This window comes from Epithele typhae (assembly GCF_022376455.1).
Source record: "Epithele typhae strain CBS 203.58 chromosome Unknown BXZ73scaffold_6, whole genome shotgun sequence".
In the NCBI taxonomy this organism is placed as follows: domain Eukaryota; kingdom Fungi; phylum Basidiomycota; class Agaricomycetes; order Polyporales; family Epitheliaceae; genus Epithele; species Epithele typhae.
The window spans coordinates 286,618-310,999 of NW_025954197.1; the positions used below are offsets into that span (position 1 = coordinate 286,618).

Sequence of the window (24,382 nt, forward strand, 5' to 3'; positions counted from 1 at the left end):
CGGACATCCTAGATCTCGTGTTGAACTGAGACTCGCGCCAAGGTCGGACATGCACAAATGCCTCATCGTCGCGAACTGCGGACGCGTACGTGCGGCGCCGGGCTGGATGAAAGCCGAGGTTGGTGGCGCGTGCACGTCTTCGATTTGGAATGTAGTAGTCTCGGCCCTACGGGGTGCGCGCTGTAGTCTATGGGCGGGTCTGCGTGTAGCGTACATGTGGGGCTTCTAAGTAGCGGAAGCGCGTAAGACAAATCGGCGTCGAGCATAATTAACGTAACGGCGTCAGCAACCAAGAAAAAAAACTCAACGCTGTCGAGCCCTCTATTCATCGACGGGAATCAACCGTAACCGTTCAGATTATGACGTGTTGTGCTATCCCGCATCCCCACCCACAGCCAGCAAATTCACGTCCCTGCGCGCCTCAGCGCGGGCACGAAGGGACGGGAGGGGGAAGAAAGGAGAACTTGTCAACAAGCAGGCGCGAGGGCGCCAGCGCGCGCGGGCATCGCGGACGCGCCTGGGGTCCGCGCGGGACACGAGGCGCGGAGCGAGAACGAGGGGGCGGAAGCGGGAGCGGAGTGATCCACAAATCGAGATTGCAGTGTACATTTTCGAAGCTGCGAGACAGACGAGCTGTGTGACGAAGCCGACGGTGTGGGAAGGCGTGGCGGCACGGGGCGAGACACGGGGATGCAAGACAATGCGGGAACAAAAGCGCGGGCGTCAGAACCGTCGGAATCAGACTGGAAGGGGAAGAAGGGGACGCACGTATAATGGAACAAGACAGCACGATTGACGGGACGGACAGAGAGACAGAGGTTTGACGTGAATGGTTGCGTGACGGGAATGATGACGAGACAACGACGATGGGAGACAAAGATGTGAGGGCGAGCGGAGAAGATGCGGGTTCGGAATGTAATCATGAGATGGGCGGCGGCCGGAAGGACATGATCTCATCGTAGAGCAGCTCCTTGAGCTGTTCTCGGCTGATATCGTCCTTGTGCACTGTCATGTTTCATGTTGATCAACAAGCCATCCGGAGATACAGCGCGGTGAACGGAACTCACGATCGAACTCGAAGAACTCGGGGTCCAATGGTGGTGCGCATGGCTCATCGTCGGGATCGTGCTGGAAAAAGAGAGCGTGGGTGAGATGACGGTGATCGTTAGTATGTAAAGAAAGCACCCACGTATGCCTCAAGGTAGGGATGCGCGAGCGCGTCCTCGACCGTAATTCGCTTCTTCGGGTCGAACGTCTGCATGACTGATGAACAACGCATCTCGTTGTTAATTGTGCACGAAGACGTACCAATGTCCTCGTCAAGAAGTCGATCGCAAGCGGGTTTGCATTCGGGAACAGCTGCGCGAACGGCTTCCGCTTCCTGAATGGCAACGCGCGAATGTAATCACGGGACCGGCGCGTCGTGATCGCATAGAACTCGTCCAGGGTCGGCGTGCCGAGCACATCGAGGATAAGCGTTAGCTGGTGATGGTAATCACGCCCAGGGAAGAGTGGCTTTCCAGAGAGCATCTCCGCGAGGATGCAGCCGACCGACCATACGTCAATCGCCTGTTCATGGACACGTCAGATGCTGGTATCCAAGGCAAACGATGTAGGGAACACAAAGAGGGGCGCGGTAATGATGCTTGTTCGCGATCAGGACGCGTCGATGGGTGGGCGGATGAAGGTGGGGGAGATAGACGAAACAAAACAAACGAGATGCGCACCTTCGTGTACTGCTTGAACGTCAACATGATCTCCGGCGCACGGTACCACCGTGTCGCAACATACTCCGTCATGAAGCCTGTCTCAGTCCCGCTCGGCTCCGCAGTCTTGACGGAGCGTGCCAGGCCGAAGTCGCAGACCTTGAGGTCACAGTTCGCGTTCAGAAGTAAATTTGACGGCTTGAGGTCGCGGTGGATGACATCGGCAGAATGCAGGGCCTTGAGCGCGCGGAGAGTCTGATAGATGAAGTACTGCGCGTGGTCGTCGGAAAGGTCCTGCGTGCGGATGACCCGGTGCATGTCCGTCTCCATCAGTTCTTGGATCACTACGCGACCACGGCGCGCGGAGGATGAGGAACAGCAACGGGAACAGAAGAGGACGTGAGCTCGAGCGCAGACTGTCTGGGCAACGGGTCCCACGCACAGTAAACTTCCTTGAACTGGTCGATGGATGGGGGCTTGATGATGTCCAATATTGAGATAATCTGGACAGGGCGCAGCAGTGATGAGCAAAGGACGTGATTGCGCGCCCGGGAAGGAAAGCCCGACAGTCGGGAGCAGGCAGACCGCAGCAGTGGGGGATGTACGCACGTTCTCGCTCACGCCGGCTTCGGAGAGGAACTTTAGGAGTTTGAGCTCGCGGAGGGTGCGGAGGCAGAACATGGAGTGGTCGAAGGGCGCGATCTTTTTGATGGCGACCTTGCGCCCGGAGGGGCGGTGGATGGCAGAGCAGACGATGCCATATGCGCCCTCACCAACGACATCCAGCACCTGGTACTGGGTGCCTGCAGGCAGAACGACGTCGGTGGAGAAGGACATCGGATCGGCGCGTTTGCGCGGGTGCGGCGGAGTACGGCGGATGTATGCGTGCAAAACGAAGGCAGACAGCACAGTGAGCTCGAGAAGGTGGAGCGCAGCGGGCATTGGACGCGGAACGCAACGTACCAACGTTGAAGCGGACTTTCCGAGGGGCGGGCTGAGCGGTGGACGCGGCGTGGGAGTGTTTGGACTTTGCGGCGGCGGCAGGCTGGGCAGCTTGCTCGGGCATGGTGGCGGCGTGCGGGGAACGGAAAACGGCGGAGGAGGGGAAGAGGGCGAGGCCGGGCTCGTCAGAGAGAGGGCAGGGGAGACAGAAGACGACGGGAGGGAGGAGGGAGAGATATATAGATGCGGTCTTGTGCGCGCCGTGCTTCCCGGCGACTCGTTGTCCGCGCGGTGCCCTGCAGTGCTCCCACACGCCGTTCCCCTCGCCCCCGCCGCTCCCCCGCCAGACCAATCGCGCGATCCCAGCCACGACCCGTCCCTTGACACCCACGCTCGTCTCGACGGCAACCGCACCGCAACCACGACAACCACCCCCAGGCGCCCAGAGCCTCCGGATCCGAGTTCACACACTGATCTACGCACGCCCCCCACGGGCCCACGGGGCTGCATTGCGCTCGATCAGGATCAGATTCTCTCCCCGCCGCGCGCATTCTGCCTGTCCATTGAGGGCGACAGTGCAGGGGGCGTCGCCGGTGATTGCGCATTGCTGATACCGAACTCACCAGGGGCGTTTGCAGCAACTAATAGGGTCTCCAAGTCCTTGCGCGTCGATAGACACCACTAACGACGTCCGCCACTAACGCGCGTCAGGCGCGATGGTCGTCGTGCCACGCGACTGCATCACCCGGTCCTGCGAGTCGTCGTCGGTCACCCGTCACCCATCGCAACCGTGAGGCCTCCGAGACCTCGTCCGCGGCCACAGACTCACATCCAAGTTGGGAGGTCGTCGGTGGCCCGCAGGCGAGCGCGTCAGTAACCTTGCTTCAACTCAACCGCCAATGGCGTCCCTGCAGATCATCCATGTGGCGCGCCCTGACACAGTCCTATCGTCCAACCTTGGTCCTCTGGGATCACGGTCCCCAACCCTACTCTACAAAACAACCCTCTCAAACGCCTCTCCGTCACTCGTGGGGCTTGACGAAAACATGGAATCCGACACCTGGCATGAGCTGCCCGCAATCATGGAGACCGAAATCCACCGTGCTTCACGGATTCCCCAAACTCGACTGTTTCACGACACACGAGCCCATCACGTGTACATACTCCTAACCCCGCCATCAATCATCAAATCACCGCCCCTTCCACATCATCTCCCGCCTTCCAGGCCCCGCTGGGCATTCAAGCAACATGTGTGAGAGATAGCTGCAAAGGTGTCGAAATGTCATATTTATCGTATGATGCATACCCAGAATCACCCATATCGGCAACACTGCGCACCGCCCGTTGCGTATCATCCCAATCATCCTATCATCCATATGCATCGCACCAGTTCGCACCGCCATTTTCGTCTCTCCATCCTGGTTGGCATACGCTGAAGTCGCTGAATATTTGGCTTCAATCCAGATACGCCCGAGATCGTAGCTTGGCGGCTAATGGGACTCTTGCTTCACGTTCGTGGGCGACGGATGGTATCAGCACCATACGCCTAGCCCTGAAGCAGCTCGGAATCGCGCCGAATCTCCAGGACGCGCAAGATCAGACGATGACGGCCGTGGCGTCCGTGCCCTACTGTTCATGAAGCTGCAAGTACAGCGATCGCCTCCTTGTCGGCGCACGGACGAGCATCGACGCCCCGAACACGTCGCGCGATAATGATCATCATTTATTGCGCGCAGGGGAACAGTGCGGACGCGGTGAGTACGGCTGAGGTGGCTGTATTCTCTTCCGACCCCCGGCGCGACGCTGATGTGTTCATGTACTATGGTGGCTCAAACAGATATCCACCCCTTCATCTCCTTATCCGCCATAAAGTGGGTGCGAGCGGGTGCGCCACACGCGCTAAAATGCGCCCGCCAATTGCGCTTTCCTGGATTTTCCCCCGTTGCCGCTGCAATGACGGTCTGGAACGAGGATTTCCTTCGCTCTCGCCGCCCCGAACGCCGCTCGAGTTCTCTGTCAGTCAACGTCACTCGCCGCCCTACCCCGCCTCGTCTTGGATTGATAGGGACGCAATCGTGAGTGAAGGCTCGTCAACGCTCCTGCAATCGCGTCAAAGACGCACAAAACGGCGGGTGTTTCATTCCGTTCATGCGTCGCCTTGCACGTCTGATCATGGTGCTGCTGTGTAAGCTATCTGTTCAACTTCAACGTCTTCTCCGCGCGCATGTCGCTGACGCCGCATTACCTGCACCAATCGAAATACAGGGCTTTCAGACGGATCTCTGGAAGGGAGGCGGATCACGACAGTGACATGCATCTGCGGCGCAACTTGTCCTACAGAGCTTCTCTCTGGTCCGCCGCCGCCGCGGATATCGTGAAATCTCCTTCGAGAGCGCGCGCACGCCGAATAGAAAGAGAAAGACGGCCGCCTGGCAGATATGCAGCATACACTCCCGACCATCTTAAGTTTGGAATGTTGACAAAAGGTTCAGTTGAGGCCAGCTGTTCGGATGGCGCTAGCGAAAGTTCGCCGAGCCTCTGGCCCACCAAACTGTTCTCTAGCGCGCATGAAGCGCTGGTGACGACTCCCCAGTGATCGAAATGGTAGACAAGCATTCATGTCGTTTGCACGCACATTTCTATTCCGAGCAATGCCTCAAATCGCCCTTTCTTGAGAACAGGACCTGTTTGTGCTGGCTAGCACGTTTTCCTTGCGCTCAGCACGGTTGGCCTTGCCGACGATTTAGTGCATAGGGAAGAACGACGGCGGTCCCGCACCTCCACCTGCCCAGTCGCTCGCCCACTCGCCCAGTCACCCACTGGCTACCGTACGTCGGGCAGCGCTGATCCAACCCATGGCAAGGCGCTCACAGTGTGCCTCCTACTTTCCGTCCTCCTGACAGCACACATGTCTTGCACATGGACGCCCCTCGTGGCGTCCGTTCCGGGATCGGGATCCGGAGGCTGGGGCGCCGCGGAGAAACCGGGGACCCGGCTAGGTTCAGACGGTGCAGGCGGCGGCGGCGTTCGCTGTAGTGGGCCTGTCTCCTATACCTATACCTGCACAGTGCACGGGTGCACGCGCGAAGGCGTCGTTCCCAGGTATGTCGCGACACTGTCTTCCACGGACCTCCGATCTGATGCTCTGTTTCTGCCAGGATGGTAGAAGGCGGAGGGTGAGTATTTGTCACGCAGGGCATCTTCTGTGCGCGATATGCATCGCTGGTCTGCATTCCTTGCTATCTCTTCCTTGGGCAGGCGGCGTTTGTCCCGCTTCGGGTGAAGTATGCCTGGCTTCTTGGGGTCGAGCTTGGACCGATGCGTCTTGGCTCTAATCTTTGCACTTGGCGCCCAACTTCTTCGTGGATAGCCGCGACGACGTGCGTGTGGGGTCTCCGCGGCCGCATCGCCCGTCGCCCCGGTCCGGACATGGATTTGTCGCTCATGAAGAAGAGCGGTTCATCGGGGCTACGATTGCCCCTTGTTTCTGGAATGTGCGTCCATCTGGCCGGTCTACAAAGACGTCTGCGCTTCCGGAGGCCAGTCGGTGGATGTCTTTCTTCATTGTTCAGGTGACCGGAACCTCACCCCGGAAACGCGTGGGATGCGGAGTTTCGTTCGATGATGCTGCTAGAACTTCATCGACATGTCGGCGATCGTAATACAGTACGCTGTGAAAAGTGCCATCTCGTTGCTGAAACTTGACCGCTTCTTGGAGCTCCTTGAGTAATCGTGTGACTGTCAAGACAGTCTACGTCGATATGGGCTCCGCTGCGATGTTGAAATGAGTCGGAAGTTGTGGGAATAATGACATGAGGCAACTGCACCGCGGTATCTGCGATGGTGGTGGTGGTGGTGGTATCGCCGGGCGTGCGAGCAAGATCCTGTGGTTCTTAGAACTTCGCTGTGAGCATAGATGAATTTCCAAAGCTTCGGCACTGCAATTGCGGAAAGAGAATTCAGATAGTATGTACGCCTTTACGCGAGTGGTGGGCAGCAACGCTGCTGCAGAGGTCTCTCAAGTGGCGGGATTACGACCCCTTAGTATTCTTATGCATCCCATCCATGACAGAGCCTCAGAGTGAGGCATCCTACGTCACGGCTCACGAGCCCGTGCAAACTTGTCCGTTGAAAGTTGGGAGAGGGATCCCTCGGCGCACGGGGCTCTTGAATGCCCAGGCGTTCTGTGTCACGCCGCGTTCCGCGGAACATGCTGGGCATGAGCTGGCCTGAACAAGTGTGGACCGGAAGATGCCGGGACTTGGACAGTGGACATGTTTGGACGCCCAGTGTTTGCCAAAGCGCCGGCCAACTGAGGGGCCAACTCAACTTCCACGTAAACTATGCTGGTTTGGGGGCGGCTGAGTGACATAATCACCCGCCTCCTCCTCCTCCTCCACTCCAACCATTCCAACCACTCCAACCGCCCCTGGTTCCGTTGCAACAGTACCTCCAATGGCTGGACCGCGAACCCGCTGCCGTACGTAGTGCCGCTCGTGACCTTCGGCGTGCCGTCAGATGACCTCTGCGGGGATGACTTTTGCCGCACTAAAGCCAATGGAAACACGGACGCATAAGCTGCTTACCGCTGATATATGTATAGCGCGCCCTCGAAAACGTAGTCCGGCTGCGCCTCCATCCTCCCTGGCCCCGCTCTCTGTCCCACTCTCTCGCTGAGAAATGTCTGTCGACGAGAAGAAGTCGGCGTCCTTCGTGGAAGAGGCCTCTCCGGCCGAGGAACCGAGCCCCCGTCCTTCTCCGACGTGGACACCAGAGGAGGAGCGCGCCCTGGTCAGGAAACTCGACTGGAGGATCATGCCAATCGCCTGCGTTATGTATCTTTTCGCCTGTGAGTACCATATATGTTTTCCAGGCGAACGTAGGCTTGAATGGCTAGCTATCCTCCAGACCTTGACCGCACAAATCTGGGGAACGCGCGGCTGCAGGGATTACCGCAAGATACGCTCGGGGGTGACCCTACCGGCAAGCTCTTCGACTGGGTGAACTCGGCGTTCTTCTTCTCATACGTGCGTCCATTTTCTCTGAGACGATCGGCCGAGCATCGTCTTGACATGCATACGCAGATCATCTGCCAAATCCCCGCTACTGTTCTTTCCAAGCTCTTCCCCCCACGGCTTTGGCTGGGAGGCGCGACCATTGGGTGGGGTCTTTGCTCAACGCTCATGGTGAGTCGTCCCGCCGCTCTGACTCGTTCCCGGGGCGTAGCAATGTATACATGTTGGTTTAGGGGGAGCGTAGCTCAGCCTTGTGAACCTGGTTTTGCTCTAGTGGTACCTCCGGGCATTTTCTGATATGATTCTCGCATTCCCCTAGTCTGCAAGCTTCAATTTGGCAGGATTGCTGGTCGCGCGCATCAGTCTTGGGGTCTTCGAGGCATGCTTCGGTCCCGGTATCCCGCTTTACATGTGTGCGTCCCATCCCGCTGCTCCTTGGTTCGGTTATGCGCGTACTCACAACACCGACGCCTCGATCAGCGCTGTTCTACACCAAGGAGGAAATGGGTATGCGCATGGCGTACTGGTTCAGCTTCGCCGCCATTGCCGGCGCCTTCGGCGGTCTCATCGCGTTCGGCATTCAGGACGCGCACACAACCATCGAGAACTGGCGGCTTTTGTTCATCGTCGAGGGTGTCCCCACTGTACTAGTTGGAGTCCTCGCTATGTTCATTCTCCCAAACAGGCCGGAGGAGACGCACGTGTTCAATGAGAAGGAACGCGAGATTGCGCTGGACCGAGGAAGCCGCGGTCTCAAGGCTGATACCGGACGCACGGTGAATAAAAGCCATATCATCGCCGCGTTTCAGGACTGGAGGGTGCGTATATTGTCTTAGATGTGCGCACGAACCACGACGTCTCATGTCGGCTTTTCAGATCTACGCTGCTGGCGTGCTCTACTTCGGCGCGAACGTCGCACTCGCCTCTACTTCTGCATTCCTGCCGACTATTATCAAGAGTTTTGGGTTTAGTATGTGTTGTTTTGATTAGTACCTTGGGTTTCACTCAATCAGAGGTTACTGTTAACAGCCAACGCCCTTGCTCAACTGCTCACCGTGCCGCCCTACGTCGTTGCTGCGATCGTGCTCTGCTCATGCTCTTACATCTCGGATCGCATCCAAAGTCGTGGCCTGTTTGCCGCGGGTGCTAGTGCTCTGGCCGGGATCGGCTATGTTCTAGTGCTCACCGTCCACGGCAACCAACACGTGCGCTACTTCGCGATGTTTTGCATCACCTCTGGCACATACACGACGATTGGGATCGTCATTGCATGGTGTACGCTGAGGCTTACCACCACCCTGGGGAACCTTTACTGATACACGCTTGTCGCTGCAGTCGCCCACAACCTTGGATCAGAGACCAAAAAGGCAACAGGCACGCCCATTTACATGGCGATTGGCCAGTGCGGGTCCGTGCTTGGGTCCCACTTGTATCCCGCCACGGAGGGCCCTCTGTATACGTGCGCATTTTCTGGTTTGAATTTGTGAGAGGATGTGTACTGACCCATGGGTGACTTGCAGCAAAGGATTTGCGATCGCCGCGGCGTTCGAGTTCCTTGCTGCTCTTGCTGCCATCGTCCTTACGATCTCCTACCGGCTCGAGAACCGGCGCCGCGACAAGCTCTATGGTGTTCAACTGGACCCGAACGCGCCCGTCGACACCACTGAGCTGGCGGACAAGGCACCGAACTTCCGATACACGCCCTGAGCGCCAAGAGCGGAAAACAAAGGGCTGCGGTAGTGCGAGCAAGGCGTTCGCAGAGATTTGACGACGCCCGTGGAGGGAACACGAAAATACCACCATCTCCGACGAGCTTGTTCTGTATGACCATGTTTCCCTCGATGTACGACTGTTACTCCCCCGTGTGGGCTGATGCACACGGACCCACGTCGCAACACGGCCTCATTGGTCTGGAAACCCGGTCCCAGCCAAACCTGCGGCAAGATCAAGTGATGGTTCGTCGACTTCGTGGTGTCCTCGTCGCCGATGCGATAGTTACACTATGCTTGGCATAGATTAACAGCGCACCCAAGTGACTCATGATCAACGAAGGGTTCTAAGTAATGGGCCAGCTGGGAGTGATCGCACACGGACGCAATCTGAAACGCCGGACACACTAAGCACCGTCGAACCCCCTTAATACCTTTTGCAAGTGGTCCGTGAGCAGGCCCTATATTGCACGAAACAATGCGAGTACCATGACGAACAGAAGCTTGCGACGCGCTGTTGTTGTGTCTAGGGAGCAGGCGTTACTAGACAATTGACGAGCAACGAGGCGTGGCGGAAGCGAGTCGCGCAAGCGCTAGCTTAATTAGAGTCGGTTACATAAGCCGATTCCTTGATCTTTTTCTCCCGCCATCCTGCGCCTTCTCCGCGCCCGACTCGTCCCCGACAGCGTCAACGCTCGCCTCGGCAGAGCCCTTGAGCACAAGCCAGGCTATCGTCTTACCTTCACCCTCATCTCCAGCCTCCCTCGGGACTTGGGAAGATAGAAGCACACTCGCCATGGCCTCAGACTACTCACCCCCGCCGGAGCCGCGCCCGCAGCCTCACCCATACCTACACGAGCCATTGCTCTACATATCCAACCTGCCGCCATTCGTGCGCGACGAGGAGCTTGCCATCGCCTTCCAATCGTGTGCACCCTTCCGCCTCAACATCCCGCGTCCGCCCCCGACCGGACCCGCCCCACTCTCGGGCACGATTGAGTTCAAGTACCTCGAGAAGGGTGAGTCCTCGTTACATCTTGCGGGAAGACATATGAGTCTTGGTTGAGATGGAAGATCGGGGGGAAGGCACGCGTAGATGGAAGGTGTGACGAGGCCACAACTGCCTCGTGGGCCTCGCTTGGGGCTTCGGGATGGGGCTGGAGGGACAGGGAAAGCGTAATCTTCATCTGTTACGCGTGATTCACGCGAGACGTCATGGAGAGGCGTTCGGGGTTGCCTTGTAGAAGGCATGGCACGTACGATGGATGAGAGCGACTGCGAGGGACGTTCTACAGGACGCATACATGCATCCTGCAGGCTACTCAAGCGAGTCTCCACTTGCCCTTCTTCCCCTTCTACGCGATATGTGACAAGTTTCTAACCTGACACGACCTTCTACAGCTGAGAAGGCGCTTGCAACGCTGCAAGGTCGTCCGGTCCCTGGCGTTCAGCAGACCGTGCTCCTCACCCTTTCCCCGTACCCATCAACGACCCCTCCTACTCCACTACCTCCCCCCAATGCCTCGCCACGAGTTGTCAAGCAGCTCCCTCCAGGATTCACGGACTCGCAACTATACGATATTTTCCGGCCCTTTGGTGCCCTGGCTTCCGTCCGCGCTCAAGCCCAGTTCGGCAAGGACAGTGGGATGATCGAGTTCTGGAGGGAAGAGGACGCGCACGAAGCCGAAGAGGATATGCACTGCACGGAAGTCGACGGACACAACATCGTGGTTCAGGCCTACCAGCCCCGACGCGCCGGACCAGCAGCGAGCGAGTTCAGCCCTACGGCGCAGCCTTTTGTCCCCACCGGCTCGATGTTCCCATACCCTCAACAGGTACGTTTCCTATGCGTTGTTTTCTGCGATCGAGGCCAACATCATGGCAGTACTCTCCCCCTCGGCAAGCCCCTTACCCCGGACGTCAGCAATCTGTTTTCGTCCACGGTCCTGGACAACAGGTCCAACTTGCGCCGGTGACCGGTCCTGGCTCAACCAGCCATAGCGGACTGATCGATCCTTGCAACTTGTTCATCAAAGTGAGCGAGGACCTCGCGTGTTCGACAGGAAGTTGCTAACCCCTTTGCAGAACCTCGACACCTCCATCGATTCAAATGTGCTGTTCTCACATTTCCGCCAGGTATGTGTCGTCCGTTGTCACGCATGCATCACAACACCCATTTTTTGCATCCCAGTTCGGCCAAATCGTCAGGTGAGCCGTATGAGGGTGTGTTATTGGAGCGTCGATAACCCGTATATAGTGCTCGTGTGATGCGCAACGAGGCTGGCGAGAGTCGAGGTTTTGGATTTGTCTCGTACCAGGCGCCTGATCAAGGTAATGTGGACATCACCTGCTCACTTTTCTCTAACTGACAATCTAATTCGTAGCTGCCGCCGCTATGAACACGATGAACGGACAGCAGCTGGGCAACAAGCAGCTTACGGTCCGTCTTCACGAGCCCAAACAGCTCCGTCAGGAGAAGCTTGCGCACCGGTTCGGTGGGAGCGGCGGGCACCCTCGCAGCAGTAGCGGAGCAACGAGCCCAACGGCGAGTGAAGCAGGCGAAAGCTATGCGGGTTGGCCGAGTCCCAGCAGTCATCCTGCCGTCCTCGGTTCTCCTACACTCAGCCACCACGAAAGGCAAGATCGGGGTCGTCGCAGCTCGGGCAGCTTCTTCCATGTATGCGCTGTCACTCTTTCCATCGCAGGATCGTACTGAAGTATTCGTTCAGGCTGCACTCAGTGGGACGCTCAACCTGCCGATGCGTTACGACGATCTTTCGGCTTTATCGCCCGTTGTGCGCAAAGAAGTGCTCACTGGAGAGCTCAGTCGACGACTCAAGGGTCAGGATGGCCTGGCTGGATATGAGCTCGAGACGGTCGTTCAGTCGATCGTTGCACTATCGCTCAGCGAGGTCGTCCAAGGTCTGCAAGATCCTGCCAGACTCGCCGATATTGTCGACAATGCAAGAAAGGCGAACGGGTTGGCCAAGTCTTCGAAATCGCCCTCACCGTCTCCTGCCGCCTCGCAAGATTCCCGACTCCTTGAACCCAACGCTACCGCGTCCGCCCCCGACCACCCCTCCACCCCACTCTCCATGCCGGCCACGCTATCAACACCACCACGGACCGAGTCGCCGTCAGGCTCCGTTGCCGCCCCTCAATCCGAGCGGGACCGCATGTTCGCCGCTGTCTCGCGACTTGAGCCGCAGCAAGTCTCCGACCTCACCGACCTACTCATGTCGCTCCCCAAGCGCGAGCGCGCCATGTGCTTGTTCAATGTGGAGGTGCTTCGCGCCAAGATCGCAGACGCAAAGCTCGTACTGGAGGTCGACGAGACAGAGGAACAGACGCCCGCAGTCTCTACCATACCAGTGCCGCAGACACCTCAGCAGCGCAAGACGAACGCACCTTCGCTCGCAGAGTCGCCGCACACCCCTGCGCTCTCCAGCCGCGGCCCGAGCGCAGCCGCAAGCCCTACTCCCGCGACCCCAGCGCAGCAGCAGGTGTACACACTCGCCTCGCTCGCGCGCTTGCCGGCAGCGAAGATCCTGGAGCTCGTCAACTCGAACCAGGTCACGGGGTTGCCGCTGCCGAAACCAGACGCGATGGTGGTGAAGGCAACAGACGAGTTCATCGATTCTCTTCTCGACAAGCCTGTAAACCAGCAGAAACAGCAGCTGGGCGACAAGCTGTGCGTATTCTTCCCTGTACTGATTCCTGGACTCAAGCGCTGATCAACGTCCCCGTTCATCTGTACTTTGTTTTTGACAGCTGGCGAGTCGTGAAGGCATTCGGGATCAAAGGTGCCCCAAAGATCACGATCGCTCTACTGGACCAGGACGACCTTCGCCCGCTAGCACATTTGATGAACAGCTACCCGTCGGTACTCAAGGAGAAGGCGCTCCTCGTTCAAGCTGCCCAGAGCAAGTGAACGTACGAATCGCCAATCAACGGAGTCTCAGATATACCTCGCATTCACGGAGGAGAGAACAGTTACCCCGAGCGAACACATGTGAATATAGTCACTACCAGCTACAATACTACAGCTCGCATCTACCCGCTTTGTCAAGCCCACCCCCGCCCGCTTTGCTCCCATGGTCTGCGGACCAGGGTGCCATACACTCGTCCTGTTCGTAATCCCTTCTTCTTCCCCGCAGATCCGGCTCGCTGACACTCAACCTTCAGTCTTTCTACCATCTAATGGAATACCAGTCCTTTACCCCTCGCATCCTGTCACGCTTGCATCCCCACTACACGCTGTTGCTTGTTTACCTCCCATCCCTCTTCCGATCGTTCAACCCGTGCCTGGGACCTCTCCCCACGCGACCGGTCCCATACCATTTACGACCTTCATGACTCTCCCACGTTGCTTCTTCCGCCCTCCCCTTTTGTCTCCCTTTTCTCGTCCATCGCTACCATCTGCCGTACCTGTCTATCGAATATACCTGTACGCGCGAGCTCTCAAGCCAATGCAGCCGTCGAGCTCTCGAGTAGACCGCAGTCATGGATTGCGGTCGGTGGAGGATAAGTGCCGTGGTTGAATGTTGGGGCGCTTATTCGGGCGTCGGCCGTACGCAGGCGACAACTTGGCTCTTTGACCGCCATGTGCTTCGAAGCTCTCATCGTCATCCTGCCCTTTGGTCCGTGCTTTGCCTGCTGTTGTCCAAGGTGTTTCTGTCGTCAACGCCTGATCTTTCGTCGTCGTCGCCGCTGCCGCCGTTGCAAGATGCGACTTCGCCTTCCGCGACGCGCCGGTCCTCCACAGATTGCCGTCCCGAAAGTGGTGGCATCGTGCGCATATATGTACATTGCGCGATGGCTGCAATACCTGATCGTCAGCTGATCCCCCCCCCTCCAGCTTCGCCGCATCAAACAGAGGACGGCGCGTGGGGTTTTCCTCAGGTGCAGCGGCTTCTTCCATGCGGCACCGCGGGTTCGGCAACAAAGTATCACGGGGAACATGAGGCGCCGGGGCCGCCGCGTCGTCAGTGTTTTACCCCAACGTAAGGCTAAGGGTAGTGCGCACTACCTGTACGGCAGAGATCCTAAGACAGCTCTATCTACAGAAGACGCCGATTTTACCTCGGAACCTACGCTGTGGAGGGACCGCACGCAGATACTATACTCCGAGAGTTTGATCAAGCGTACTCGCCTTCTGATGGTAGCGACACCAGGATAAGAAGGCCCAGCGCCGTCGGCGCATACAGGGTTCATGCGTTTGTGCCCACTTCCTCTCTAGCCTCTTTGCCCTCACTCATCGCGGGATAACCGCCGACCCCCGCCGGTTCGCCCGAAGCCACAGTCAATCACACACACACGGGTCGACAACCAGTCCTCCAGACACTCCATCCAAGCCATGGCGAGCCAGTTCACCCTACACACGTAGGTAGCCGTTGCGTGTAAGCTTAACATGCTAAACGCGGAGCTCCAGCCTCGAAAGTCTCTGGGTGGCTGTCGGGTCCCTTGGTGAGTTATGTCACCTGGGTTCGGTGTCGCTTGACAGACACTGACACTTTCTGTCATCGACCAGCCCTGGTCGGCTACGATTACCTCCTCACCCTTGACCGCGAAATCAAGTACATCTGGACGAGGAAGGTCACCAGCGCGAGCGTGATCTACGTCATCACGCGATACTGTTCGTTGACTGCCATCGTCCTCACGCTCCTCAACTTCTTCCCTTGGCCAGGGAAATCATCCTTCGTGAGCGTCTTCATGGTGGACGGCTAATCGTTTCTGATCCTTTTTGCCCCGTAGAAGTACGCCCGCGGCTGTGCCCATACGTCCGCATTGCACGAACGCTAATCCGCGCCACCATTGCACAGGTGTAACGCGATCGCACGGTCTGATTCCGCGCTAGATGCCGCGATCATCCTCTCCTCGGCCAGTACGTTTGTTCATTTAGGGCGGGATCCGACATGGCCAGGATCCGCGCACGACTGACGGGAACATACGGCAGCATTCTCGTCCTTCCGTGCGTACGCGCTATGTCGCCGCAAATCCGTCGCCTTCCTCGTCTTCGCACTGGAGCTGGTAAACTCCGTTCCCTCATTTGTGGGTCAGTTCGCTGTCCCAGTAGGACGTTGAACTCATGGCGTGGTACTCCCAGTACGGGGCGATCAAAGTCGGGGCGAGCTACAACCCAGGACCGAACAACACCAATGTCCTCTGTGATATGGACTTCTCGTCCTTGGTACCCTTGCGCAGGTGAGTGAGTCGTGAAATATAGCCGAGACCCAGACTAACACCTTCCTACCACCAAGTGGTTCGTACACGTTTAAATTGTCATCCGATTAAGTCCCATGACTTGCACCCAACAGTAATAATTGCCGGGCGTTCATGCGGAGTCGCCGCGGATCTCCTCGTGCTTGTTCAGACATGGAAGCGAACGTGGCCATGGAAAGAGGGTGAGAGGCCAAAGTTTGGCCTCGCAACGGTGCTGTTCAACGACGGTATGCACGTTCCCTCCTGTCCGGATTGCGCCCGATTGATAACTCTCCCACGACCTGGCAGGAGTCGCGTACTTCCTGTAAGCTACTTTCCTTCCCATGTCAGTCGATGTTACCGACCCATTCTCCCGTAGCGCACTTCTTGTCGCCAACGTCATCAACCTCGCGTTCGTCAACAACGTTCAGGTGCCACGTTTTCTGTTTGACGTGCCCCCAAAGCTGACACCCTTTCCTCAGCTGCTATTCGCTCTCGTGGGCTGGATCAGCGCGTACGCTCTCCAGCCAGAATCCCGCTTGACCGCATGCTGATTGCCGCTCCGCGTACAGAACGACGGTTCTCTTCACCTGCCACTTCATCCTCGATCTACTCGAAGCCGCCGCCCGAGCGGGCGGCCTCGGGGGCGAGCCAGAATGCATGTCGTCGGTGCCTGAGGTCATCCAGCCGATTTCGTTTCGAAACACTGGAGGCATCGGTGCACCTGGCGACGAGCCTCTCGGAGTGTACGACGCGGTGGTCAGCTGGGGCGGGGTCGTGGGAGCGCAGCGAAGAGAGCGAGAGCCTCTACACGTACGACTACGACTTTGAGCTCCAGGAGAGCCCGAGGGAAGAGCGCATGGAATAGCGGGAGGCGGATTTCACATCTAGGCGGCGAATGATAAAATCGGTTTGCCTCCGTCCCTGCCGAATGCACCGAAGGAGCGCGTCTAGCTTATTAGCTCGCGCGCGAAGCCAGTGACGCGCAGCACCACGCGCGAAGAAGGCGAGCGATGCGTGCAGTCGGCTGGCCGCGGAGGCGGTCGAGATTAGACTCCGGTCGATCTCGCGAGATGCCGCATAGTTGCGTTGCGCAATTGTCACGGCGCAGCAGTCAGCTGCTTACACTAGTACCCGGAGGCTGACGAACTAGAGCGTACGCGCGTGAGACTTGTGTTCATTTGGCTCATGCTCGGTTTCGTCGCCGAGTTCTTGCGCGAGCAGCAACGACTACGCGCCGTCGGAGGCATCCGTACTTGGACAAAGGCCGCGAGTCGGAAGCTGACGGGAGCTGAGGGCGGTCGACGCTCTCACCACTGCCCGTCTTGCCCGGGCTAGAGTCTGGACTCAGGGTCTCGAGCAGCGTGCCTTGGATCGCGGCGCCCCGAACGCTGGTGCTTGTCGTCGGCATGCACGGCGGACCCTGAGCAAGCCGAGGGGCGAGGGACAAGCGGCCCAGCCATCAAGTCGGCTGAACCGAGGAGGCTAGCAGACGGGGAGCGCTTATGGTCATGGCGAAACGCGCGCGCGGGAGCACCTGTGGCGACTTATTCTCAGACCACGACGTGCTCCCGGACCCCTCCCAGCGACTGTGCGACGGCGACGAAATGTCACAATCGACACTGTATGCACATGCTCTGCCGCGGGTGCAGACTGGTATCGTCGTCGCCCGCACCGCAAGACTCCGAGTCTCCGGTGCACCAGCCTTATGCGTTCGGCCGCGGAGTCGTGCTTGCTGCGGGTAGGTATGTGTGCACCGATGTTCGCTTCAGAGGGCCTGCCATGCGTATGTTTCGACTTACCTGTCGTTTCATTGGATCTCCGCGCTCGCATCGCTCAGCTGGATATCGAATTCGATGACGTGCAGGGAAGACATCGGCCTCCGGATTCAATCCGGATTAGCGCTTTACTGTCCAGCGGCGACGTCTCCATGAGAGTCTCCGCGTTTAGTCAAGTGTAACTTACTGTGCGCGAAGCGTTTCGTGTTTTCGGGTATGTACCGTCATGAAGGTCTGGGTATATATGCACGCTCTGGTTCATGGTCGCGGCCATACAGAGCACTCACTTGACGCCTTCTCTGCAGCCCTGGCTTGATCTCAAACGCCACTTCAACCCCGGTCACAGCTATGGGCAGCCAACCCAGGTACGTACCTGTTGACGGTACCGCGAGCCGGTGTGCTCACGTACGCGAGCCAGTCTTGAGAACAAATGGGCGGTGGTCGGAGTTATCAGTAGGTGGTACACCTCGGTGGAGTACGAGTTTGAATCGTCTGACGCCTCTTCACGTTTCCAGCTCTCATCAGCTACGACCACATCCTCTCACTTGATCGCGAGGTTCAGTACGTCTGGAGGAGGAAAATCACGAGCGCAGGCGTGATCTATCTCGCCATACGTTACTCCTCATTGGTCTCTAACGTCCTCACCCTCGTCAATTTCTTCCCTTGGCCGGGAAAATCAACACCAGTGAGAGCCTTCCCGATCCCTGACAGCTGCTAGACGCCTCTGACCCCCTTGACTTGACAGAAGTACGCACCCGGCCGCGCCTGTTCGCGCCCCGGCTCTTCGGTGGCGCACACGCTAATCTGCGTTACCGCCTCGCAGGTGTAACGGGATCACAGCGGCTTTTTCTGCGATGAGTGCCACCATTCTCTTGGCCTCTGCGGGTGTGTTTATGACTCGAAAGACGAGATCGTCCAATGACTGATATCAGCATGCCATAGTGTTCTCGTCGCTGCGAGCGTACGCGCTATGCCGACGCAAACCCATGTCTGTCTTAATTTTAGTGCTAGGGTCTGCGAACGCCATTCCCTCGGTTGTGAGTGATGTCACCCTCTCTTCCACTTGACCGTGTCCGACTCAGCTGTGGGCTTCGCACAGTTTGCAGCGATCAGGAATAGGGCCACCTACGACCCAGGACCCAACAACACCGACTTCACCTGCAATGTGGATTTCTCGCAATTTCTGTCCCTCCGCAAGTGAGCGGGCTAGGTGTATCGTGCATCAAGTTCGGGCTAATCACGTACTTTCATAGGGGTCCGTCATCGCTTTTTCCCTCGGTAGACGGCTCTTGACTTGACTCCAAACAGCGATCATCGTCGGGCGTTCCTGCGGGGTTGTCTGCGACTTTCTGGTTCTTATTTTGACGTGGAGGCATGCAAGACCTTGGAGAGGAAGCGCACAACAGAGGTTTACCGTTACGACGGCGCTTTTTCAGAACGGTAAGCACCTTGTTTTGGGTCATCGTGTCTGTACACTGACGCACCCACTACATTATAGGTGTTGCATACTTCGCGTGAGCCATACGTCTCTTCCGCGTCTGTTCTCGTCATTGACACATTATGCGTCCAGTGTACTCGTTATTGCCAACGTCATTAATCTTGCTCTCGTCAACAACATCGAGGTAACACTACACCTCATGCCCTCGATGCTTGCATCGCCGTTCACAGCTGATGTCACCTTTCCAGTTCTTGTTCGATCTCATCTGTGCGATCAGCGGGTGCGTTCCCCGCGACGATTCCACCCCGTTATCTCTGCTGACGGCCTCCCGGTGCAGCACGACGGTGGTCTTGACCTGCCGCTTCATCCTCGACTTATTCGAAGCGAGCGCGGGCATGCCCGTCGACTCTGTCCCCACAATACGCCTCACGGCCGTGTCTACTAGGAGGCCGTCACGCTCGCTCGCGTCCCGACACGCCGGCGGTCTCGGGGGGACTCGCTCTTCCCGAGGGATTTTCGGCGCGGATGTAAGCTGGCGCGGGACGGAGGACAGCGAGAGTGTCTACTACAGTACTACGGACGAGTGCGTCTTCGAGCTCCAGTCTGTGGAACGACGAAAATCGGATGTGCGCCCCTTTAGATAGAATGTGTCTGTAGGTTAGATCGGGCCGAAGCCATGCATGGTCGCTATGAAGTTTGCTGTTGTTTGTCACCACGGGATGGCTGCTCGAAAGAGACGATGACGTCATGCCGGCGACCATACAAGTATGCCCGTGATCTGTTCTCGCCGATGGTGACCAGGCTCATCAAGGACGTCGCTGGAGCCGCGGTCCTGCGTTTCCTTGGCCCATGGCAGATCGATATTTTGTGTTGAAATATTGCTCGCTGGAAGACGTCGGTGGCGCTTAAGCGATATGCTGCCACACCACTGGGATAAGATGCTCAAAGCGACGGCCCGGCCCGAGACCGACCAAATTCCTGTTCGACGCCCCCCCTCGTTCCACAGACGCTCCCCCCCTCGTACTCTACCCAATACTCGCTACACAAAGGCAAGATATCCCTGGCTAGCACCGGCTCCTCCTCGGACGGTCGACACGGCGCTTTCCGCTGTCCAGCCTTGCGTGCCTGCCAATGGACTTGCTCCTGCATTAGGCTCGCTCCGATCACGCCTCCCCCGCTCTCAAATGGTGCTGGCTCGCGCTCGCAAGGTGGTCATTCGATGGTGTTGGAACAGGGTTCGTCTTTCCTCCCTGCCCCCTTTCGGCGCATCCGCCTTCGCCACCGTGCGCCGTTGTCAGCGTCGCGATCCGCTCTGTTCACCGTAGCGACCGCGGCGCTGTCAAGCTCGAGGGTGGTTCTCCAGTGGCGCGATTGGGGCTGCATGCTGACATTCCCGGCATCCTATGCGATGTCCATGAATACCCTCCGCTTCACTTCTCCAGACTGCCACCACGAGGGGCGGCGCCCCCGGACAGGTCGGAAGGTCCCTTTACGTGCGTCCTCGCTCAGTGGTGCGTCTGCGTCCCTCCCTACCCTCTGCGTCTCCCCTCATACCTTGCCTGCATCCGTCCGCATCCGCCTCGCCGGGGAATCCGCGGTCTCGGGCGCGAACTCGCTTTCCAGACGGCCCTCGGCGCGGATGGAATCAAGGACGTTTTCCGAAGAAAGGCTTTGAACCGGACGGTGTGCACTCGGGTCGAGACGTATGGCGTCATACCAGAAGGTGTATCTCGGTAGTTCGCGCGTTCGCACTTGGGAAGCAGACGATCGGAGGGTGCTTGTCAAGAAACGGCGGCGAGGCACGGCTCGGGGAGGCCGGTACATCCCGCGCGGGGGTTGACCTGCGGGCCCCATGCCGCACCGAACGATAGAGTCCTACGGACGGTTAGAGACTGATCGGCACTCACGGGAGCTGGCGTGCGGCCGGCGACTCGTTTCGGTGCCCACCGTTCCAGATAACTAGTGGAGGGCGAGATCGATTCCTATCGCGTTCACCTCCCCCACCTCCTCGACGAGCGTGAGGAACTGGTGAGTCTTGCCCCCGTATATCTACGCAGCACCTAAATATACTGACGCCCTGGTAGATACTCGGTCTCTCCAACGCCCGTCGCCGGTATGGACAGTGCAGCCGCCCTCAGATTGTGCGTGCCTGTTGATGGTACTGCGAGCTGGTGTGCTCACGTACGCGATCCAGTCTTCAGAGCGAATGGGCGGTGGTCGGAGCCATCGGTAGGTGGTCACCTGGAGTATGAATCTGAATCGTCTGACGCCTTCTCTCTTTCCCAGTCGTCACCTCGTACGACTACCTGCTCATATTTGATCGCGAGGTTCAGTATGTCTGGAGGAAGAAGTTCACAAGTGCAGGCGCGATCTATATCGCCATACGTTACTCCTGTTTAGCCTCCAACATCCTCGTCTTCCTCACTTCTTCCCTTTCCCGGGCAAATCAACACCAGTGAGAACTTTCCCGACGGACCACACATGCTAACCGCCTCTGACCCCCTTGACCCGGCAGAAGTACGCACAACCCGGCTGCGCCTGTTTGCGCCTCACTGCGTACACTAATTTGTGCCACCGCCCCGCAGGTGTAACAGGATCACACTGGCGTTTGCTCTATTAGGCGCCGTCATGCTCATAGCCGCCGCTGGTGGGTTCTGGAGGCGAAAGCTGAGATCTTCCAATGACTGATAACAGTGCACTGTAGTGTTCTCGTCATTGCGGTCGTACGCGTTATACCAACGCAAACCCGTGGCCTTCCTCGTTTTAGTGCTAGGGTTTGCGAACTCCGTTCCCTCCATTGTGAGCACCACCATCCTTTCTTCCATTTGACTTTGTCGTGCTCAACTCTGGGCTTCGCTCAGTATGCAGCGATCAGGGATACATCAATTTACGACCCAAGCGGCGGCAACGTCATGTGTGTCGTGGATTTCTCGCAATTTCTCTCCTTCCGCAAGTAAGCGGGCTACGTGTATCGTGGATCAAGCCCTGGTTAATCATCTCCTTTCACAGGGGTTCGTTATCGCTTTCTCCCTCGATAGACGTCTCTTGACTTGATACCGAACAGCGATCATCGTCGGGCGCACCGGCGGCGTTCTTTGCGACCTTATTGTCCTCGTTTTGACATTTAGACACGCAGGACCGCGTAGAGGGAAACCGGCGTTCAGCCTTACGACGGCTTTCTTTGATAATGGTATCTACTTTTTTTTGGGTCATTGAGTCTGGAAATTGACGCATCCGCCGCATTGCAGGTGTTGCATACTTCGCGTGAGCTATACGTCCCTTCCGCGTTTGATATCGTTGTTCATATATCATGTTTTCAGTGCACTCCTCTTTTGCAACGTCATGAACCTTGTTTTCGTCAACAACGCCGAGGTAAGACTGCACCTCATGCGCTTGGTACCTCCGTCAAAGTCCAGGGCTAATGTCACCTTTCCAGCTCTTGTATGATCTCATCGGTGGGATGAGCGCGTGCGTTTCCAGCTATCCCTCTCCGTCACCTCTGCTGACGACCTCCCGGTGCAGCATGACGGTGCTCTTGACCACCCGCTTCATCCTCAACCTATTTGAAGCGAGCGATCCCACCATATACACCACAACTGTGAACAGCTTATCGCCGTCACGCGCCGTCGCGTTCCGCCCCGGCGTCAGTCTCGGCGCGACTAGTCCCTCCCAAGCAGTTTTCGCCGCGGATGTCGCCTGGCGGGTGCCGAGGACAACGAAAGCGTCTGCAGCAACAAGGAAGGCTACGGCTACGAGCTCCAGGTGAACCCGGGTCGGAGGGAGTAACCTCTGGACCGAGAGAATCGGATGTGCGCTGCAGCGGATGCGCTCCGTGGTTGGCACGCTGATATACCGGACACTGGTGCGCCCCACCGGGGATGATACTTGGGCATATCTCCCCTTTGGACACGCACCAATGGTACCTAGACATATATACCTGTCGGAGACATCCCATCGCCTTACGGATCACGCCCTGGCTCTCAGGCTCCTACTACCCACCCTCTGTTTTTGTCCCTGAGATCGAGCGCACGCATACTACTGTATATCTGTAAAATGGGATTACCTAAACGGATGTTTTTGTGATGTCGCGAATGGAGGCATTGCCTGGTTGAGAAGGTGACGAGGAGAACAACTCCCTCCTCTCCAATCTCCTCGACATCCATGTATCTGCCATCGCAGCGTCGCGCGTCGTAACGTCTGGCTCACTTACCTGCGTCCCCTGGGCTGCTTCCAGACCACGATCGGCGCCGTGCTCCGCTGGACGCTCTTCCGGGTACGGGAGATGAAGGAGGTTTGGGGTATCGTGGCTTCTCGACGCGAAGGCGTTCGCTCAACGCAGCTCCGAGAGGATGAAGTACTGGGCTCGCGCTCAGTTGCGGATAATAGTGAACACCCGGACCGCGCGCACACGCCCACTCAAGATACCATCTTCCTACTCTACCTAATACTCACTCTACGCCAGCTCCTCTTCGGAGGGCCGACACGTACGCGCAGCTCATCGACATTCTCCGCGGAGTACTTATCCGGGTTTTTCCATTGCTCTGCTCGAGGTCAGGGCCGTTGCGGAGACGCCCGTTTCTGCGCGCCTGATGGTAGCTCTTTCAACTCGCTCCGATCGCTGCGCCTCCCCCGCTCCCCCTTCCCCGCTCTCAAATGGTCTTGGAAAGATGGCCAGTTGGTGCTAGCCAGTGGGACCAAGGTTCGTATATCTTCCCTGTCCCCTTTCGGCGCATCCTGCTCTCGTCACCGGCTTCGCCACCGTGCGCCCCGTTCTTCTTCAAAGAAAACGCCAGTGTCAGCACCGCGATCCGCCCCGTCTACAAGTGACGGCGGTGGCGCTGTCAAGTTCGAGGGCAGTTCCCCGGCGGCACGATTGGGAGTGCATGTGCTATGCATTGTTGTCCAGGAACCGCCTGCATCCTCCCACCGTCCGTCTGGAGTATACTATGAGCGAATGCGGGCGAGGAAGGTGCTGCATCCACAGGGCTTCTAGCGCGAGGGGCGCCGCCCCCGGACAGGTCTTCCCCATGTCCTCGATTGGTTTAACCTCGCGCGGTGGACGCCTAAATTCGAGGCGCGAGGTTTCTCATCGCGCTTGAGGAGGCGATCCGGAAGGTCCCTTTCATCCTCGCCCAGTGGTACGCTTTCTCCCTTCTGCCTCTCCGCGTCTGCTCCCCTCGTCCTTGAGCGGCTGGCGCATACAATGCCATCTGCGCGATTTCCGAACTCTCTCGCACGCGTGTCGCTGCTGCTACATGTGCGTTCGTCGTCCCTTTCGCGGCCCCAAGTTTGAACACGCTCCTCCGCTTCCAGTGCGCCCGCCGCTCTGCGCATCGCATCGGCCGGCTCTACCAAGCAGCAGGAGATCGCGGTCTCCGTACTCTCCAGATGGATCTGCGGCGTTCTGCGCGGGTCCGTCTCAGTGTACCTCCTTGATCGGCGCGGATGGAACCCAGGGCGTTTCAAGCTTGATGCAAGACGGCAAACCGTCTCTAACCAGCTTAACCTCGCAGGATCAAGGCTTCAAGCCGGAAGGTTTACCCCGCTCCTCTCGATCGCTTCCACCCGGGAAGCGGACGGTCGGAGAGTTTGG

The 24,382-nt window shown here is 58.0% G+C and overlaps 5 protein-coding genes across 5 annotated transcripts; 4 read left to right on the plus strand and 1 right to left on the minus strand.

Annotated features, from left to right (window-relative positions):
• Positions 1 to 919: 919 nt before the first annotated feature.
• On the minus strand, positions 920 to 2,772 carry BXZ73DRAFT_41509 (mitogen-activated protein kinase; the record flags this gene model as incomplete). The annotated part of the gene is made up of 8 exons (XM_048018783.1): positions 920 to 1,005; positions 1,068 to 1,128; positions 1,190 to 1,255; positions 1,309 to 1,569; positions 1,728 to 2,050; positions 2,149 to 2,209; positions 2,316 to 2,509; positions 2,670 to 2,772. 8 exons carry the CDS (start codon positions 2,770 to 2,772, stop codon positions 920 to 922), a joined length of 1,155 nt encoding a protein of 384 aa, XP_047881139.1.
• A 4,556-nt stretch (positions 2,773 to 7,328) lies between these two features.
• Positions 7,329 to 9,370, plus strand: BXZ73DRAFT_88149 (MFS general substrate transporter; the record flags this gene model as incomplete). Its single annotated transcript, XM_048024848.1, has 9 exons — positions 7,329 to 7,497; positions 7,557 to 7,675; positions 7,733 to 7,834; positions 7,983 to 8,076; positions 8,144 to 8,481; positions 8,540 to 8,633; positions 8,693 to 8,938; positions 8,999 to 9,122; positions 9,184 to 9,370. The coding sequence occupies 9 exons, from the start codon at positions 7,329 to 7,331 to the stop codon at positions 9,368 to 9,370; spliced, it is 1,473 nt and encodes a 490-aa protein (XP_047881140.1).
• Positions 9,371 to 10,168: 798 nt separating this feature from the next.
• On the plus strand, positions 10,169 to 13,303 carry BXZ73DRAFT_41403 (uncharacterized protein; the record flags this gene model as incomplete). Its single annotated transcript, XM_048018765.1, has 9 exons — positions 10,169 to 10,391; positions 10,774 to 11,207; positions 11,258 to 11,407; positions 11,458 to 11,508; positions 11,564 to 11,580; positions 11,630 to 11,703; positions 11,757 to 12,049; positions 12,102 to 13,063; positions 13,144 to 13,303. 9 exons carry the CDS (start codon positions 10,169 to 10,171, stop codon positions 13,301 to 13,303), a joined length of 2,364 nt encoding a protein of 787 aa, XP_047881141.1.
• Positions 13,304 to 14,728: 1,425 nt separating this feature from the next.
• BXZ73DRAFT_74865 (uncharacterized protein) lies at positions 14,729 to 16,441 on the plus strand (the record flags this gene model as incomplete). Its single annotated transcript, XM_048022110.1, has 13 exons — positions 14,729 to 14,754; positions 14,804 to 14,838; positions 14,903 to 15,072; positions 15,127 to 15,128; positions 15,195 to 15,256; positions 15,329 to 15,402; positions 15,449 to 15,576; positions 15,610 to 15,634; positions 15,746 to 15,821; positions 15,883 to 15,898; positions 15,953 to 16,087; positions 16,146 to 16,332; positions 16,358 to 16,441. The coding sequence occupies 13 exons, from the start codon at positions 14,729 to 14,731 to the stop codon at positions 16,439 to 16,441; spliced, it is 1,020 nt and encodes a 339-aa protein (XP_047881142.1).
• Positions 16,442 to 18,205: 1,764 nt separating this feature from the next.
• BXZ73DRAFT_98048 (uncharacterized protein) lies at positions 18,206 to 22,575 on the plus strand (the record flags this gene model as incomplete). Its single annotated transcript, XM_048027567.1, has 21 exons — positions 18,206 to 18,236; positions 18,294 to 18,388; positions 18,451 to 18,548; positions 18,605 to 18,629; positions 18,758 to 18,791; positions 18,850 to 18,865; positions 18,922 to 18,973; positions 19,038 to 19,069; positions 19,127 to 19,372; positions 20,874 to 20,930; positions 20,984 to 21,018; positions 21,076 to 21,244; positions 21,305 to 21,345; positions 21,410 to 21,436; positions 21,494 to 21,588; positions 21,651 to 21,742; positions 21,936 to 21,979; positions 22,038 to 22,053; positions 22,110 to 22,161; positions 22,226 to 22,432; positions 22,501 to 22,575. 21 exons carry the CDS (start codon positions 18,206 to 18,208, stop codon positions 22,573 to 22,575), a joined length of 1,539 nt encoding a protein of 512 aa, XP_047881143.1.
• Positions 22,576 to 24,382: the final 1,807 nt, after the last annotated feature.